The following is a 20,516-nucleotide window of genomic DNA, read 5'->3' on the forward strand; positions in this document are numbered from 1 at the left end:
GATAGCCAGCGACGAACGTGTACCTGTTTTTGCGAACACCGTGTGCTGCGAAATAAGTGGACGGTGTCGTGGTATTTAAAATCGAAGCAAACTTTTTATCGAATAAGATAAGCTTAATTACGACACGGTGACATTTTCTGATGAGTACTATTTCGATTCCTATTTTTTTTTTTTTTTTTTCTATATATTTCCGTGTCAGCAATACAAATATAGAGATAAGTACGAAAATGAAAGATTGGCGTAATAAATAACGAATGAATATTGATAGAATTCAATGCGATGCCCAAAGAGAGAACAGAGAAAAAAGTAGGTTGAAGGCATCGCAAACTATCTGCATTATCCGGAAGGCTGTCAAGGTGAGAGTAGAATAAAAAACAAAAGCTCAAGTAGTGACAGTCGAAGGAACATTTACGCTAGTAGATATTTGACGGGAGACTGTGCATTAACTGGCGCGGCGTCGGACCGCTTTATCGAAAGATAAATGTTTCGACGGGGAGAAGGTTGTCATTCGATAAAAAATGTCAAACGTAGAACGGTGCCCCGTTATTGTAGGTAGGTATTTATCGAACTGGCTAGCTGCAGGTGTTCGTCATTTTTTTCCGGAGCTTTCGCGTCGGTTTTCGGAAAACCCGTGGCAACGATCGCGAAAGAAAACTGCTTCCAACGATTACTCGCGTCAGCGTCCACCGATGAATCTGCGATGATCGTTATTGCGATCTGTGGCAAAATGTCGGAAGGATTCGTTTCGAATTTCCATTGTATTGAAAACGGGTCGGACAGTAATATTTACTATTTGACAGAACACTTTTCTATCGTATCGTTTTATTCGACTTATTCGCAGATTATTCGCTAGCTACGCTACGGATAGCTGTAACTTTTCTCGCTATTATAATGTTAATGAACAAGCAATTTAGTTTATGCAAAAAGAAAACAAACGAAAGAAAATGGAAACATAATGAACGTTCGTTTAGTACAAAGAAATAAGACGAAACTTTTGAAACGTCTCCGAGTGAAATCAGGTTGTTCAGCGTAGAAAGAATTAATTCCAACTGTTCCGATTCGTCTTAAATGTCGTCCCACTTCCGCGACAGCGTCGGCTGAGACATCTTTTAACTTGATTATTAACGAGAAAGCGATACACCGCTCCGAGGGAAGTAAAACCGCAGACAGAAAACAGGCTAATGCGGTGACTCGACGAGAAAGTCGATACGATATGTCTTCCGTCAGTTTTCCGCGCTGTCAGACCGTTCCCAGGGAAATTTTATCGTAAAAACGGTGGCACCTCCCGCGTCGAGCGAAATTAACGTGGTCAAGATCGAACTCAAACACAAGCTTGCCGCCGATATTTTTCTTTTTCTCCTCGACGGATCTCTTCTCTGTCTGCTTGACAATCTTGCCTGCAGTTTCGTGTCGAAAAAGAAACGTATTTTACAGTTTACATTACGGTTAAAAATATCTTTCGATATATTTACCGATATACCAATCTGTATCGAAGAAATTCACTGCTATGCCGAAAATTCTGTTTCGCATCTCCTTAAGTAAGAATATCCGTAATTTAAACCATCGGAAACGATCGATAATTATCCATAATCGGATATCAGGTTATCGTAATTGTCGATAATTATGATCAACGTGTATCGATATTTCTTTATTGCCACTCTGGTTCCGCGAAATGATCCTCTCCAATTCCCAAAGACGCTGAACATCTTGCCGAAACAAATTGCATCCACTACGAAGCAAGATACATCCCTAGCAACAATACGAATCAGCTTCCCACGAGCCACGGCATTCTCCTCGGAGGAAGGCTACTCTCGGTTCGTCGACCAGAGTCGACCTCCGGCTAATCGCGACAAAGAGGAAACAATCAAGCCCGCATAAAACACGATTTTCGCTATGGTAGAAGCAGAAGAAGAAGAAAAAGAAGAGGAAGAAGAAGAGGAAGAAGTGGAAGAAGAAGAAGCGGAAGAACGGGAAGGAGGAGAAGAAGGAAACAACGGTATAGAGAACCATAATGGAGCTGGAGTAATAAGATAACACTGTCGCGACACGGTCGAGTCAATACGTAAGACGTTCTCCGGTGCAGTTTTCCGCGCCGTCAATCAGCTTCCCGTAGAAACTCATCGCGAAGGAGCCGCACGGATAATAACGTCTTCCCAGGAGACCAACCAGTAATAACCGAGTGGCGGCTGAAGATTGGGAGTTGGCGGTTCGGGCTCGAATTAGAGGGGTAGAGGGGTGGTTCTCTTGGAGGACAAGACATGGGTTAGAACGTGCGAGAGAAACGAGAGGAAGAAAGGGACTCGGGTACTTCCTCTTTACCCCCTTGTCCCATCTACCGACGACGACCGGCGATGTATCATCCCCCCGTGGTTGCGCCTCCATACCGTACAACTCCGTGCCTCCACGTGCAGGCCGTTGCCCGTAGAATACTTGTTGGCTCTCGTCGAGAAGCAAACAGCCGCATATTGCCCTCAAAAACTACCACCCTACTGGCACGTTTTTAATAACGCCCTTACGTGACTCCACCTTCCTCTACCCTGTATACTCGTCGACTGGGTTAAACTCTCCGTATCCGATACGCCATCGTCGCTTCGTTACTCTCTATTTTCTTTCGCTTTGCTGTTCATGCTTTTGTATATGCTTCGGTCATGGGGTAGGTGGCAGATACAATATCAGCTATCGCTTATTATCGCAGTTTCTTCCCGGTTTCTTTCGATTCGCAGATTTTTTGAAAATAATAGTAATAAAAGCGAGCGAATTCTCGAACGAACTTTCGCACAATCCCCTTTTCTCATCGTCGGTGATTTTCCTTCCCAACGGTTTCTTTTCTATTTTCCTTTGCACTTTCTATTCGAAGGCGAGAAGCGTTTCTGAGCTCGGTCATGGTGTTACTTTGAGTCGAAAAGGCAGGATATTTCGGTTATTTTCTTCTCTTTCAGGGAGAAAGAAGCGACTTAACCGTGCTCTTCTCGTAAAATCCTACGGCTGGTGTAAAATCCGGCGGATCTGAAATTCGTAGACCGTGCCAGACGCCTGGGAAACGTCCGGCGCGATTACGTCTATTTAACGCAACGGTTTCGCCGCTTGCAGCTAGCGCGCGGTTCTTTCGCGGTCGTAAATGAAAAGCGCGAATTACACCGGCAAGCTGAAAGCGAGCAATCGTGAGTTTTTCAAGATGGGAAGGTGCAACGTGTAGAAATCTATTGTCTATTCGAATCCTCTATCTTTTCATTTCACGTTTAATCCCGATATTTAGTTTCAAGTATGTTTTACCTGAAATTTTTGAACTTTCATAAACGCGACGTATGCCAGAGGTGACGTAACCACGGACAACTGCCAAATTTTCCACCGATAACACATCGCGCGAACGATACAGGAAGACATTTCGTCCGTTTCGTATACGAGAAATCATTTACTTTCCTAGAAAATGTCACGTCCGTTATTAGACACATTACACAAACTTCGGAAACCTTCGACCGAATCGCATAACCATCGCGTTGGAACAAAAGGGAGGTAGAAAATCGGCTGCCACGCGAGACGTTTAGTCGACTCCATCGACGTCTTATCGAATCCGCCTTCCTGATGCACGAAAAATTCGTACGAAATATCCTTTTAACGGTTCGATCCTGGCATATTCGAGCCACGAAAGAGAAATACGTGACCGTCCGTCCCATTCGCTCCCACCCTCGACTCTGTCATTTCCTCTTTCTTTCTCGCTACCACCGTGCACGCCATCGCCCTCGAAACTCGTAAAAGAGCCATTCGTTTGACTCACGTCGTTGCCCGTTTGTTATTACACCGCTCGTTACAAAGTCAATTCTGGCACTCGTATTCTCGTGTACCGCTCTTTACGTTCGCGTTCGTGAAGGGGAGAACGGGCGGGGTCAGAGGCAAAGAGAGAAAGAGGGTTGCTCGGATCGGGTGTCGAAGAAGATGATCGTCGGAAAGCTTCGTCGTAAGGACGTCGCGTAACGATGTTAACATTTTCTCTGGAAGAATCTCGAAGAATGGCGAGGCGTATTTGTCGAGCAGACACGGCTGCTTCAACGACTACTTCCGCGGTCCGCGAGACCGGTAGAAAAATTAGACTTCCGTCGGTGTTTTACGGTTAGCAGGCTCTTTACGACGCCGTGCACGGCGTACCTGTTGGTCGGTTGGTCAATGTGGCGAATGAATGCCGGCAACGAGCAGCGCTCGGCTGCTTCATGAATTTGCTGTAATTGCACTCGATAAGGCGTTTTCTCTGGTGGCAAATGAGTCGTATATATGGACTTTTTTTTACACGGAAGTCCGTACGATACCGATTCCGTTCAATTTTATTCAATAAAATTATGTTAACATTTAAACGAAACAGACGTTCCAATCTTATGAATTTCAAAACTCTCCAGAATTCGATCTTCGATTACTTGCCTGCGTAAAGTTTCTCGAGCATCGTGCTTCCTTTACGTTACATTTAAGGGCGAAACTTAAAACTCCAACCACCGATTTATCAATAATTTAGCAACGGTGTACAAATTGTGGCAAACACGGACAACGAAGTTAGTTTGCTTACGCAAATATCCCTTTAAAAATAAGAGTCGTTTAAATCGAAATTTAATTAATTTAAAGGAACGAGGAGCAAGAAGGAGCTAAAGCCGAAAGGTAAATGGGACCGTGGTAACGGTAATAAATAGTGGTAACGGTAATAAATAGTGGTAACAGAACGCGAGAGCTCGTCGTTGGTAAACGAGCCTAGAAAAGATTCGCGTGGAATAAGAGCGGTTGAAACAGTAGCTCGACAAACTACGCAGAGGCATTTCCCCGCATGCCATAATATCCATTATACCGCGGTACAATGGACCAGATACGTCGTTTAATATACAACGAACGGGTAATGCTATTGTCGTTGCACGGTAGAAAGTAATTACTTCATTGTCTCGATAAATTGCTCGCCGCTCGCCACGCGTTTCGTATGCTAATAATTAATGAACGTGACAATGCGAGCGGGGATCTATTCGTGTACGTTCGCTTTCCTTCTCTCGTTATAATCGAGCCCCGGTTACTGATACTTGCACCTTCGTTTTCAAACTGTCGACCGTCGTCCGCGCTATCTCGCGATGTACTTCAACTTTCCCTGCTAAAATTTCTGGCGAATGAAGAGGATCGGCTTGCTACTCGTATGTTGGGGCCTAGAACTCTCTTTCCAAGCGTGTGCGCTGTCACAGTGTCTCGTTGTGATTCGACGAAATAGATTTCTATTCGAATCGCTGTTTCTTACTTGTATGCGTAAAAATATAAATTTTCATAAACGTCCGCCGTCTATTCGTAATTAATACTTTTTGACGCTTTCGAGTCTACGCCTCTTAGGAAGACGATGTTGTTGTTCCACTCCGTAAGAGAAGGGCTTATTGTCGACGTTGTGTCAGACTCTTGGCGAAGTTAGCTACGATGTTGATAGAACGTCAAAGGGTTAGAACATGGCTGACACGATGAAAGTTCAAAGTTATTTCATCAAGATTACTTCTGAAAACTACAGCAAGATATTCTTCGATATATACAGTTATTGATTCTACGCGTATAAAAGTATAAATTTCTTCGTAATAATTGCATAATGTTTAGCGACATTTGCCTTTAATTTGTTTCTAAATTCGCAATTTATTAGGTTCGTAATTTCGAAAATTGTCTACACGGTTTTCAAACAATGATTATGGAGAACAATTAACAGGTAGTACGAAAAGTCCTAACATTTACAAATCATACGTAATAATCAAAGCCTCGCACCAATCCTTTCGTTCCGAATCGTCGACAAGTGTCTTAATTTGCAACCAATTCCGTATTCCATTTCAAACGTGCGCTAATCCTGTATACGACCATTTCCGATCAAGTCAATTATCCGCTATCAGAAAAATACAAAAAACATACTAAGTTTACAAACGACACGCGAGAAACATAATGCTGGAGCAAAACAAAATCCCGATTAATTCCATTGGTTCCACTGCAAACAAGAAATAGCCTGGCTTCTACGCGTAGAAGTTCAAAGCTCGTGACAGAAGCCATTTCTAATGGACCGTGCGCCATCGTCGACTGATTTTTCATCCTAATTTGCGGCGACAAAGTCTCCAAAGTGGACGTCCCTTAGAATCTTTCGACCAGAACCAAGAACGAGCTCGAAGGTCGAGAGAATCTGCCAGTAGAAAGGGAGAAGAAGCTCGAGGTTCGGAACCAACGAAGGTCGAGGAAGGGTGACAGAATGAGAAAGAGGGAGAGAGAGAGAGAAGATGAAAAGGAGACGAGGGAGATTCGAGAAACGACACATCGACGAGTCTCAGGAGCAGATAGTTTTCTTTTTCTTTTGTCGTGTCTCGTCACACACGCCCCAGACGGTCCTCATCGGCCGGAAATAAATTACCACTCGAAATCTCCGAAAGCCTTTTACCCCCAAACCCCTGACCTCGAGATCAAGAAGTCGCGAGGAACAATTTTATTGTATTTCTAAGCCTTCGTCGGGGAAACGTGTTACTAGACGGACGGAAAGCAGCCCGTTTCAGGAAACTGGATGAGAAAAACAGAGAGAGGGAGGGGGGAGAGAGAGAGAGAGAAAGAGAAAGAGAGGAAGAGAAAGTTGGAGTGGCGCAAGATATAAACTTATAACGCTGCCGGAAAGACGGTTCTAATACGATCGCTGCGGCTTCGAGCGACCGATCGGAGCGAACGAGAAGAAAGTGGAGACGATATTAGTGACAGAGATGGATTGTAAAGAGGTTTGGCGAACGGAGGTAATTATTATTTGTCGAGAAAACATTGTTCTTTAGCGTTCGCGATGTTTGGATCGATTGCAGATTAATCATCGATTGTTCGAAAAGAATCGTTTATAGAATCTGTCGTTACGGTGATGCGACAATAGGCTTAACGGAATACTTTTCTACACAGTTTCTGTAGATAGAGTAAGTTTCAGGCGAAAGCGTTTCAAAAACCTTTGAAATATTCTTAGCGTGGCAAACGTTAAGCGCGGTAACACGTATATCGAAAGATAGAAGATAACGAAACAAGAGCGTAAAAAGCTTGGAGCGTGATGACTCACGCTAATAGTTGCTGTATTAATTATCTACTGTGAAATATGTTTTGTTCCCATGTACGTTAGTACGCGATACCGATGTTTATTTCAATGCTACTTGCTTAAAGCAACAACGTTATCGACATTGTCAAAGACGAGAATAAAATATTCCGTATAAACATAATGCGAATTTATTGATCTAATTAAGAGACTGCATTACCTTGTCGAGTACCTTGTCTTTTAAGATTTACCTTCTGTTATTATACCCTACCTGAAAGTAAGAAAATTCTACGCAATCTCAACTTTCTCCGAGAACACCGTATTTTTCAAATAATCGACACATTCAGCGAAAGATATTACGACTTCCGCGTTTAAAAATAAGAAGACGAGGCGAAGTAGCGGCGATTCTATCGCGATCGTTCGAACCAGAATGGAATCGTGAAACACGACGAAAAGACGTTGGGACGAGGAAGGAAAGACAGGGTAACGAGCAAAAAGAAGGGAAAGAAAGAGCGGAAGAAAGACAAAGAGAGAAAGATTAAAACGAGCCGTGTCGTGCTGCGACGAAGAGAGAGTTGGAGCCGCGCTTCCATTACTTCATTTCCAAGGCTGAAAGGTGCAGGACAATGGAGAGCCCCTGGAAGGTTGACACGACCGAAAGCCGCGGGATATCTCGATCGTTTCGAATGTCAGGAGCGAAAACCACAGACATCGAAAAACTCAAAATACGGACAATGCAGAATTTTGATCTTTTGCAAATTAAAGGAGACACGATTGTTTCGTTGTATCGTGTATCTGGAAAGTAAAAATCAAAATTGGTGTACGTTACGCTCGAGCGATATCTCTGGTTAATTTTGCATCGCAGCGTTGCACGTTTGGTTTCAGCTGAACTTTATAATTCTAGTCCCTCGATCATATAACAGAAACACATGTGGCATCGTTCATGATTATTTAAACGACGCAGCGTTAGGTATCGAGCAACGCGAACGGTATATATACGCTAAATACACGTAACGATGTAAATATTTATTGATTTTTAATGTTTGATGTTACGATTTGTCAAACACGCGATATCTTGCGAATATCGAACGACGTGGCAGAATTTATCGGACATATCGCTTTCAACGAAATATGTTATTAACCTTCGCAATTATTTTGCTTTTGAAGCAGAATTCTATTACTACGTTTGAAGAAATAATAATCGTATACGGAGAAATTAATGATCCGATTACGAGGCGACGATATTTTCCCGTTATAATTCATTGATTGAGGTGTTTACATGTAATTTTCGGTACAGTATCGAACGAATATGATCGCTTGTCGGAACGGCTGATTATAATTTCGTTTTGTACCTAAATTGAAACGAATTAAAAAGTGTCGAAAGAAATACGCGATAGAAACATTCGAGAGATATCTGTTTCTATCGTCACCGATACCTTTCATACTGTAATTACAAATATACCTTTATAAAAATCTGTAAACTTTGATGAAAAATTGCAAAATCTATATAAACTACGCATTAAACGCGAAAGACACCTATCGATAAAAATCAACCGAAAACTTCCGATTCTCCGTTAATCCAAATTCTTGTCGTTGATCCAACTGTGGACGTGAAACGTCAAAAATTATACACGGTTATAACATAGCCGACGTTTCGTCGCATCGTTTCTCTGACTCATGCAAGCAACATTTGTCTTCCATCCATTTCTGATGCACTTATTATCCTGTGATAGCCGGTTCGTGCTTGTCATCGAGAATTACTGTGTCACGAGTGCAACGACGATTGTCAGACGTTGTTATCTCAACGATCTGTTATTACCATAGCGCATTGTGCACGGAATACAAAGTGACAAGAACGTGAACACGCTCACGGCATGGCAGCGCGGCGCGTCGTTGCAACGGTAAGGCTGTTATTTAACCCTCTGTAGCCGGAATTTTGTTTACTTACGAGAAAAGAAATTCTGTTTGTGACTGGTTGACGCGAAACAATGGTACATTAACATGATATAACGATACAGCGATCGACAAATCAAACGAGAATTAAGAACCTTCGAGCCTATTTCAGGATTTACTTCAAAAGCTAAAACAAATTACAAATTGGATCTTGTAACTTCTTCGCCGTATTACGCGTGCGATTTACACCTTTGTCCATGTTCTTTCGTTACTTACGTAGTTTACCGTTTCGACTCCTCGATTATTTTCTCTTTCTGTTATTTTTTCGTCGGTCGTGAAGCGCTCGACATTCGAGGGAAGAAAACGAAGGAACGGAAAGGGAATAAAGAAGACAACGGTGGAACATCGACTTCGTTTAGACCGTTTCAAAAGAGCACATTTCCGTTCGAAACGAAGAGAAGAAAATTGCTCGATACAAACTCAGGCCAGAATTCGTGTATTAAACGTGTACGAATACGAATCGAGTTTTAATAAATTCAAGCCCCCCCGAAACGAATTTAAATAGACGCGAAAGAAAAGGAAAGCAAAGGAAGAAAAAAGAAGGGAACAGGGAGGAGAAGAGAGTTTACGAAGCACGGTAGAACCGCCATTATGCAAACTCTCATTATCCAAATACTTGGGTGTCTGAACTGTTCTACTATCTGGATGCCTGCTCCGAGCAAACCGAACCTCCAGCAATTGGAATTCCTCGAAAAACGCTCCTTTAACTCTTCTGATTCGACTTTCATTGATTCAGCCAATTGATAACATCGATTGTTATCGTGGATAAAGAGGAATAAATGTTATAATATAAGTATGTATCTATATATATGTATCTGATCTTGCTCGATAAACTTATCCAGCTAACCGATTATATTTATCGCATCGATCGTAATAAGATCAAAACGATTTCAAAAATATATTCCCTTTTTCTTTCCCGAGAAAACGCGTTAAAGTTCTCGTTTCCACGAGATTACAAATAACGGTTAGAATTGAAATCGGACGTGTATTCGCGCGCATCCAGACTCACCCATCGATGAAAATTACCGACGATTTCTCTGAAACTCGAAAAACCGAGTTTCATAATTTCAGAAAAGAAATTCAAAGGCCATACGCGTCTGCATAAGAGGTCGGCATAACAGCATCCTCGCGCCAGGAACAGTATATCATTCGGGAAGTGAAAAATGTTCCGCTTCTATCCAATTCTCCCTACTTCACGGCTCGCGATAAGAGTATTACCGGATGATATATCGTGGCGCGTGTTTACACGGATATTAAAATTGTTTAATAAAAGTAGAGGAAACGTAGCCTCTCCCCTCTTTCTGCCATTATTAATACGCGAATAAATAATATATTGGACAACGCCTGTTTGTCTATCATTATCGCACAGAAAGTGCGCCGTCGCGTGGAACGTACTCGCAATTCTATTCGCAAAAGAATTCTATCTCTTGTAAAATTCACTGGAAAGTAGGCGAAAACATAAGAAAAAACCCGTCGTTTGCTTTTGCGCCGGCGGAATCGTAAAATTGGAAAAGAAAATATCCACTTTATCGACACGATGTATTTATTTATTTTGGATTTATGCCACGCGATAACGGCAAAAGCAATTCATTTTATCGTTACAACGTAAAACGTAGACCTCGATCTCGTCTACCACATAAACCCTCCGATAATCTACATCGTTAGTAGGTATCCTTCCTACGCAGTCTATCCTCGTCTTTTGAATCGCGCGATGCTTTTTTCTCGACGTATCGACGATAAGTACACCGACGCGAAGAACACCGAGCGAGAAGCGCGTTAAAGTTTAATCAGAAAGCGTAATTTCGCCCGTTGCTGTTCTCCAACGTCGAAACAGAAGCTCTCGTTTGCGAATAGTTGGGCGAAAATAAATAACGAAAGGAACGCAACGGTGCGCGAGGAGCGCTCTAGTTGTACTCGACGATGCAGCGTGAGAAATTCGAAGGGCAGGTGAATTCTCTGAATTAAAATCAGCCGTAACCGGAAAAGGAAATTTCGATAACCCCCTTCGCCTATAACAGAACGAACAATTTTACGATTCGATGGTAAAACGTGGCGGAATGGCGAACAAGTAGCGTTCGCTGTGTTACGTTTGCACCCTCGAAGAGAAAATCGTGTGGGAGACATAATAGGAATATAGGTACCAGCGAAAGCACTAGCCACGGAATTTTCAAATAACATAAGTTACCTGGATATTGCCGGGCACGTAAAGGGGAGAGCGAGAGAGGCAGCACTGCGGAAGAAAATGGCGTGTGCGATTCCGTCATTATTTTATTTCGAGAAACGCCATTGGAATATCTGGATGGAGTCGAAACGCGTCGGACCGTCTCCTTCCTTCCTGTTGTCGACCTCGACGAATAACCCCACGTTCCCCGCCTTCTATTAACCTTAATTTCAACGTTGGCTCCCGCGGTGAATTCGAGCCGCTACTAACTCCGAGAACGATCGTGTCGCATGATAATTTTCCAACAATCGTCCAACGACCAGGATTCCTGGGTTGAGAATCGAGAATTAAGCGCGAGGTGCATTTGTCCGAAGAAAGAAAGGATTTTCGTTGTTTGAAGAAAATAGACGAGGTGATTTGCCGAGGAGACGCGAACGGAAAAAGGCGTAGAAAATGGCGTAGATATAGAGGAAAATCGATCGATAATATATCATTCTTTTTTCCTTTATCTTAAACGACGCTAACCGACCAAGTTCGTATTATAATTTGCATTGTAATAGCAACAGAAGTTGAATATTTCAACTTCTCCGAATGTGTTTACGGTCGATATACAAAACTAACTCCATCGCGTTTCCTTATAAAGAGATTTGTATCAGCGACCATCGAGGAAGAATTTTCGCACCGGCGTTTATTCGATTTAAGGACAAACGACGCATCGTCTTTCACGGAACATGCGAAATTATTAAGGGGATTACACCGATCTCATCGAACTTGGTGCGTTCGTGAGAGAGGAAAAGGCGGGGAAAGATGTTCGAGAAATGGAAGAAGAAACTCGAGCGATGCGGCCTTTAAGTGGCGGCGGAAAGCGCGGAACTGTTTGAAAAACTCGGGTGCAAGTTTTATTCCCTTGGTGTCTTAAAGTCTTGCCGCAGGAGTTCCGTGCACCTGCACCGGCAAGAGGAAACTTCCTTATTGAAAACTATTTGTTGTGTTTTCCAATTCGCGACTTACACAAGTCGTAAACGAAAAATTATACCGCCCTAACGAACCGCGTCGCAAACAGGAGTGGCACGTGCGCTAACCACGGAAAATTCGATTATTAGACGCGATTCTGAAACCGAATTTAGGGAGACGGATGATTTGGTTTAACGGAGCTTGCGCTACTTGCATCTGTAAGCTTTTCTCTTCCGAACATTTGATCCGAGAAACACGCGTGTGAGAAGCTCCAAAGTCGAACGAAAAAATTGAGTCGCGTTTAAAATTATTTTTTAAAAAATCAGCAGAAGGAAACAATCCAAGCTATTTTGTCCAATCTTTAACTATCTGAGTAACCCAATTCATAATCCACAGTAAGTATTTATATTTATATTTATCGTACTAGTACGTGTACAACGATATAAAAATACTTAAAAATTACTAAAATAGCAAACGCAAAAGAAATATTTCAAAGTCTGTGGAATTTCCATCGAGAACCATCAACCCCCAAACGATAAAATCGTTCTACCCGATATTTCCACCGGTTAATTCTCAACAGCGCGTAGATATCTATTTTCATCGACGTCAGGCGACGTTTCGATGAAAAATAAAGTAAAATGAAAAAGAAGAAACACATCGTTAAGCGTGGTGTTACGTAATTTGTAAGCAGACTGAACGAGGGTCGAGGATCGCCGTAAACAATTTACATCCAGCACGCGGGGGAGGGCAGTCTTTAAATTGAAAAAATAAGTTGCACGTGGCACGTCGATGAGATTCGTAATAATAATAACGAAGTTAATTTCCCATGGTGGATCGTTAAAACTCGACGAACTGTCGAGCACGCTCGAAGTAAGCGCGTCGCGTTGTAATTGGGGAAAAATTTGAAAACAAAACGTTTGTATGTTGTGTGTGTTTTGTATATATATATATATATATATACCACTTTGACACGGGAGAGATAACGATCGCGCGTGAAACACGTTCGTGGAGAAAAAGTGACGAGGTCGTGCCTCGGTTGCACACCACGACGAAACGTTTTCGACCGTTTATTACGAGCCGCGGGAACTATCGAACTTTCGGCATTAAAATCCGTTTTTCCCGTCCTTGTCCGCCTCGTTACCGAAAATTGAAAATCATTAAAGCCTCTAATAGATCGGCGAAAATTCCCCGAGGATTGCCAGAATTTACAAATAAAATACGAACAGCCATCGAATATGGTGGTAGTTGGATACTTTGACAGCATCCTGAAGTAGAAAAAGATGTTTAAGTCGCTTGATATTTTACCTTTTGCGCGTTTCGGTTTTTTTTTTTTTAATTCTTAGATACACGTACAATAACACGTACTATACTATATCGCAACGAATTTATCAAAAGTATATCCACTTTTAACAGACGAGAATCTGACTTCTCAGACCTTCTACCGAGCCATTGTCCTCGCTTTACTTTTACTTCATATTTCATCCGACAGCTTTATACGCGATTCGCGACGAAGGAAAGAAGAATAAATAAAAAATCTATTATCGTGGAAAGACGGACGGGTCTCGAGAAGCAAAGTGGAAGAAAATTGGATTCTTTTTTATTTATGGCCACACGACACGGCCGTAGTATTAGCTGAATATCGTTAAACAGAACAACCGTACGATCCATTATTCCAGTCGGGGCTTAAACTGTCGTTAACGACTTTTCGCGCGTTCCTCGCGTAACGTCGTTACGCGAAACCGCCCTTCTAAGTGGCTCGCCAGCTCGAAACCAACTTTTCCCCGATTTTTTTCTCCCCACCCCGCCTCCTCCCAATCTCTTCTTTTTTCTCCTTTTGTTTTACCTGTTTCATGCACCAGCGTCAGAGAGCATCGCGATTCCGCTCGGAACTCGCCAGTTTTCCGCGTTAATTGCCACATTATCGCGACCTGTTGTTCTTCACCCCTTTCCCTCTGTATCTACCCTGTGATACGAGCTTGTTTCGTGTATATGCCGCATGTAGGACTTACCTGAAACAGAAAGATAAGAATATGTTAGATGGTGGTTACGTTGTGCAATGTTTACAGAAAACTGGAGGAAATAATCCGATAACACGGAACGTTTTCAAAGAGTGGTTCATGGTTAACTGGTTTGGCAAGTTTGCGTGAACGATGAGTGGGACGAGGTCCTCTATTCTTCGTGACTCACGATGAAATTGTACCGCGCTTGTTTTACAGGCAATAATAACTTTTTATTAAAATTTAATAATTCGTATATTTAAAATAATCGAACAATTGTAACAATATGGTCGATTCAAAAGCTGGATGTATGAAGCATATAAAAGCGTTCGTGTATTCACAAACAATTTGACCTAAAATAAATCATTTATTTTTGGAATATTTGAATACATAGAATGTAATAAATCTTTAGAGAAACTTTTTAACAAAACAATCGAGTCGAGTCGAGTAGAATTTAATTTTTGTAGGAATTGTTTATCCTTGAATTCATGCATCGAACCGTTCGATAAAAGACGCACAAGATCTCAAAGAAATTACATTTTACGCTACAAAATCGCGATCCACCATCTCGCGATCTCGATGTATTAACTTTTTCTCCCTACTATTCTCAATTCTAGTTATCTTTTATACTTTGCTTGCCGTGGTCGCGTTGCTTTTGCATTTCTATTTTCCACGAAAGTTCACGGTCCAGAAGTCGGTCAACGCTGAGAATATCTTCCCGTGTCGAATTCGCGCGATGAAATCGGGGTTATTAATGTCACTGGGCGTTCTAATTTCGCCAAAGGGAAGAAGGGCGAGACCAGATAGAAAGAGAGAGAGAGGGAGACGGACAGACCACTTCAGACGAAATGCCATTCAAAGGATATACTAAAAACGAATCAGAAAAGAAAGACGCTAGAGAATTAAAGTTGGAGTTGCCTCGCTACAGTCAGCTACGTATTGCGACTTTTAGACTTCGAACGTTTCTGCATTTATGGAGGGACTTTAAAGATGCAAATATACACAGAATATACGTAATATGCAAAAATATATAAAATACCCAAGGCGAAGTACCCGCTACAATATTTAGGATGAAACACATGTTCGCATAATGGGTATCAAGGATGAAAAACACAGACGTAAAGCAAAAATTCTGGATTGTCTGGCGACGTTGGACAGTTTTACCGACTAATCGTGCAAAAAAACCGATAATTGACTGGAGTCGAAGAGGTAGAAGAACGGGGAACCAAGAGGAGAAAAATGTGGAAAGCGAAATCGCACGAAATTAGGACTTAAGAAACATTTAAACTGCTTCCTTCGAACAGAACTGGTAAACAACGGAGTCCAATCTTCTTAATACCAAAGATATCGAAAATCAATGTAATCGAAAAGATTGTGCTTCGAGTTAAACAAGAAATCGAAGAAAAACAAAATACGAAAGTAGTTATTGAAATTATTCGATTATGGGTGGCAATTTTCTCGAGCGATTACGTGTAACGGAACGTAGTTGATCGAAGTATCATTAACGTTTGTTTGTTGATTTTTCATTAAGTGTAGATATACAAAATTACATATATATACGATGATTTGAGACAATCTTGATGCTTATCATTAAGCGCTAGATGCTAAATGCTAAATGCTTTCTATCAAGCGTTATTACATTGTTTCGATGTTTATACGGAGGCGACTATAATTACAAGACTACCTTTAACTATCTAATGCTTTCTTCTTTCTAGAGTATTTTTCTAATATCCAACGACTATACGATTCATTCGTAATAAAATTAAGTTGCCGTAAATTAAATTTTCCTATATTTATATTTCTTCGAGTCATAAATTTGAACGAAGCAAAATAACACAACGATCGACCGATCGAAGCTTCCGGCTTCGTATTCGAGCATCTCGCGATTACGGTGGCGAAATGACACGGAAACGGTTGTTCTCCAAACGAATAGCGGCTAGCACACCTATAGCCCTGTCCGGTTCGTGCTTCGATGCGCCCGCTCAATGCAGAAAATAATTTAAAAGGGAGCAAAAGTTCTTTTGAACGGATCCGGGAATCCGACTAGCAGCGAGCAGTACTTCTTCGATTATCGTTTTTGCCCCGGCGAACAAAACAGGACATTCCCGGGATAACTAGAGCGATCGAGTTAATACCGGAGTTAATACCGGGGAGTGCAAGACTGTCCTTCGGCGTCGTTTAATCGAAGAAACGGATGCTGTTCGTGTTTTTGGAAGCGATAACACCAAGATCGATGTAGATGAAAAACATGGACGAATGGATTTTTTGTAGATCGTACGATGCGATGTACATATCGGAAAAAAATTAATTACGACCGCGGGGAGTACGATACGGTGGAATAAATTGAACACGACGATGAAAATTTGTTACAAGGAAGAGAGAATAATTCTAACCAAAGCTAAATGATCGAACATCCTGATACTTTTAATGGTAACACTTTGTTTGTTCCTTATAGGCAGAGTGCATATGTCTATGCATTTATGACAAATGTAAAGATAGTACGAGATATCGAGCGTAAGATAAACTGGACGATATTTAGAAAATATCGTTACTTATGTTCCATTCCTCTATAAAAAAAAGCGTAGATTTTATGTCTATGTATAAGAATATAATTATTTTATTAATGCGACGAATTTGATCAATTCGGACATTCGCAAATTTGATAGATACGCTAAACAGCCCCCCTCCCCTTTGCCATTCGCTATCCCCTTATCTTCGTCCAACGGCACGATACAATTAAATTGGTCTTAAACATTCGTCTTAAATCGTGTTTCTTTTTATACGATTCTTAGACAGCGTACAGAAGTACGGCATAATAACGCCTTGTCCTGAATTCGTCGTCCACGGTCTCCTTGGTCGTATGCAACGTTCGTGGAAACGATATTCTTTTCATCGTCCAACGGGCGTCGCGGAGGTGGACCGTGAAAACGTACAGAACGGGCAAACAGGCCGCAAACGACGTCCTTACGAGTCCTTCTCGCAGCCTCTCCTCGAAAACGTTACGCTGCCATGGGCAAATTTACCATGCAAATTAGCAGATGTATTTCTGGCCGGACCCGAGCGCGCTGGCGAAAGTACCGTCGAAGGATCGTGGCAAAAAAACTCGTACCGCGGCTCGAACGGAAACGTCCGGCCTGCGGCAAGAATAATTACGTAATCTCGGACGAAACGCCCCAGGGTAAAAACTGGCCGGTACCGCCGTCAGTCCGACTTTAATCCGACGGTTTTTGTTTATTACGCGAACGTTTCCAAGACGCGTGCTAAATATCGCGAGGACCGAGCAACCAAGAAAAAGAAGGGTGGAATACCGACGATTCAAATAGAAGATGTCTCGCGATATTTTCTCGCCGTATCGTCGCCAATCTGCATATACTCTGTAAAGTATTTAATAAATGAGCTGTTACAACGAGCGTTTTCATGCGGTTGAACGAAGGGGGAGAAAAATGATGGATAACGTTATGAAACGGAGACGATCTCGCGGCGATACAAATTCGAAATTACAGGCCGCCGCCGCCAGAAAACGCCGAAGATAATATGCAAAAGAGAAGCTTAAAAAGTAATTACCGGTGAAGAGGGCGGCGCTGGTTAAAAATTGGCGTACATAAAAAGTTTTCTAATTTCAGAAGCCAAGAATGGAGGTGGTGGAACACGCGCGCGCGACCGAGGGCGGAAACCGGGAGAACAAAGAGGAAGAGCAATGGCGGAGGGCGCGTAGTTACGTCGGCTCTACGCCACGTTTACGCGGCCACTCGAGTAGGCGAGTGGGGTGAGACGAGCTCGAATAATTTAATATACGAATATTTCGCGGCTACTCGAATGCTACGATTGCTACGAACGAGCTTCGAGTATTTCGGTATCGTGCTATTATTCGCCGAGGTTACACAGATATCTGCGAGTCGTCAGTGTTTGAATAATATTCGAAAGCGTCTATCGTTGATTGCACATTTTTCTCATTACATATATCGCTGGCAAAAACGCTTTGGTGGTAGTCGCGGTACCGAACGATGGTAAACGCCAGGTAACGTTCGTTCGATGGAAATTTATAGAGAAATATGCGTGGTAAAGTGAAAGGCCAATTCGGGGCTGAAGGGGTTAAGACATAGAAAGTCGAACTATCTGTTATACGCAACAATAATTCTTGTAATAAAAACTTTCGTTTTTTTTTTTTTTTTTTCATAATTTCGTGATCTCGTTAACTGGATCACCCATATAGTTTTCCAATATTTCCACTCTCACACGTCTAATCTACGATCTAATGTTTCCGAAAATGAAACCAGACAAACATTTCGCTTGCACTCTCGCGTTACACGCTTCGCCAAAATCAGGCCATGCTTTATCCAGCAGTGCGAAACGATTACCAATCACTTAACAGTCGTAGCAGACAGCAGTTCTTATCGTAAATACCAGAAACATAGTGAACGTAAACTAACAAAAATTCCATCCCCTTTATTGAAACAGATGCTGCTAGTTGGAAAAGTTACTGCTTCTCCAGGCAACGCCGTAGTTCATACTTAACGGCTCGCATTTAACAAACATACTGCACAGTATCGCCCCATTAACCTAATTAGGTATATGGTATTAGAGCTATTGCAATTGTATGCACCGACAGGCAGACGCCAGACCGAGTAGATGGTCGAACGCACGCAGTCTGGCACACAACGCTGCGTTTTCGAGTTCTAGATTCTGTAGAATTTATGTCTGACCACGCTCGTGTGTTCCACTTGAAATTTTTTGCGCGCAGATTTTCGGTACGAAAAACGGGAAATTCACCCTGGGGAACCGTAACTCTCTTCACTCTGGATTCTTTTCAACGTTTAATATCACGCGCTCTTACTTCCCTTCTATTTCGTATTTTTCTCTATTTTCTTTTTAGCTTACTGCTACTTTTTGTTTTATGCGCTTCTTTCTTCCTTTTTTCTTTCTCTCTCTCTCTCTCTTTTTTTTATTTAATTCGTTATATTTTTTTAAATACCCCAACGACTTTCATTTGCATAGAGAACCGTGTACACGCAGGATGTTGAACACGCTAGCTGCTGATAATACGATGGATTCCAAACTTTCTATCAGGATATCTCGAAAGTTCCAGCAGTTTTCAGTTGTTCATTTTTGAAATCGAAGGTTTCTATGTAAAACATGCTCGATGCACACTTCTCGACAACGAAGCAGAAATATTAAATCAACTAAATATTATCTACTCGTTAAGTACTAGCAAGGATCAAATATAATTAACGAGTAGAAGTATCTGTATAATCAATTATATAATCAAAATAATTATTTCGAAATATATTTCATTCAAACAACTCCTTGGAATACGATCTTACGGAAATGGCAACGTTATGTTTCGTATCGATATCGATATTCGTATTACAAAATGTTCCGTAGCCAATGAAGTTTAGTTGTAATCTGCGGCAAAACGCACGGCGTGATACCATTAAACTTACTACTAGTTACCGCAAATTTTCAAGACGCTATTTAAAGCTGTGCTTTCGAGCAAAAATGAGGAAGAGAAAGAGAAAGAGGAAGCCAGTGGAGAGCATTTAAGACGGCCTCTCAATGGAGGGAAATCGCGATGCACTTGACGTATCGACGCTGTTCGACGATCTTTAACGATAATTGGCGGCGCATCGATGAGAGTTTCACAGAAAATATCTCAACGATCCTTAGATGGATCGCTGTTGGCCAGGATTCGCCACGGATCGCCGGCAATCGAATTTTATTGTACGCGATCGGTTTCGTATGGATCAATTACCCGGCGGCCTATGGTACAGCGCAATTTGAACGTAGTTCAATCTACCGGGGAATTTTTAAAGAGTTCGCGAATGTAACGAGTTCGATGGAAAGTTATGAATAGCGGGGAAAACGGATATAAGACTTTTTTGTTATGCTGAGAGAGAACGTTCTAGAATGGAAGTCGTGCGACGTGTTGCAACGTTTGGACATTACAGTTAACGTATTACGCAATTTGCATCAATCGTCTAACACGGTTATACCTCGATACAAAAAATAGAAATCTGAATTAAAAAGTTTTAATTGCGTAACAAATTTATTTTATTATAATTTATTATTAAAAGTTATCGTTATTAAGTTAATCAACTATTTAAGAAAGAAACTAAAGTTCCGTAAATCTTTCCTTCTTAGGTTGTGCTAAGTGCTTCTATGACGAAATCAGTTAAAGACTCTTCTTTCGTACTATGCAAATTTCTCGGCTTGTTCCTACCGTGAGTCACTCGTGATCAAACATTCGCATCGTCTCGAACTAATGCCGGTAATAATAAATCGTTGATTTTCATCAAGAAATACGTTATTAGATTCACGGTGATCGACCTGTGGGTCGATCCTTCAGCACGTACGGTGAATATTCAGGCAGATGCCAGCCACGCCACGTCATTTCGTAGACGATGTTTAAGGACACGGTTGG

At 41.8% G+C, this 20,516-nt stretch overlaps 1 protein-coding gene across 20 annotated transcripts in view; it reads right to left on the reverse strand.

Annotated features, from left to right (window-relative positions):
* The window catches only part of LOC139987702 (protein muscleblind), a 406,475-nt gene that overhangs the window by 236,283 nt on the left and 149,676 nt on the right, over window positions 1-20,516 (reverse strand). Inside the window, exon 1 of one of the 20 annotated variants that reach the window (XM_072004250.1) lies at window positions 13,945-14,080. The exons of 18 other annotated variants lie outside the window; for them this stretch is intronic. In XM_072004250.1, coding sequence (XP_071860351.1) covers window positions 13,945-13,953 — 9 coding nt within the window. In that variant the 5' untranslated portion in view covers window positions 13,954-14,080. Of the gene's footprint in view, window positions 1-13,944; window positions 14,111-20,516 lie in introns of those variants that run through there. One more of the 20 variants, XM_072004265.1, reaches the window with a different exon arrangement.

The sequence above is a fragment of the Bombus fervidus genome, chromosome 5, assembly GCF_041682495.2.
Source record: "Bombus fervidus isolate BK054 chromosome 5, iyBomFerv1, whole genome shotgun sequence".
NCBI lineage: Eukaryota > Metazoa > Arthropoda > Insecta > Hymenoptera > Apidae > Bombus > Bombus fervidus.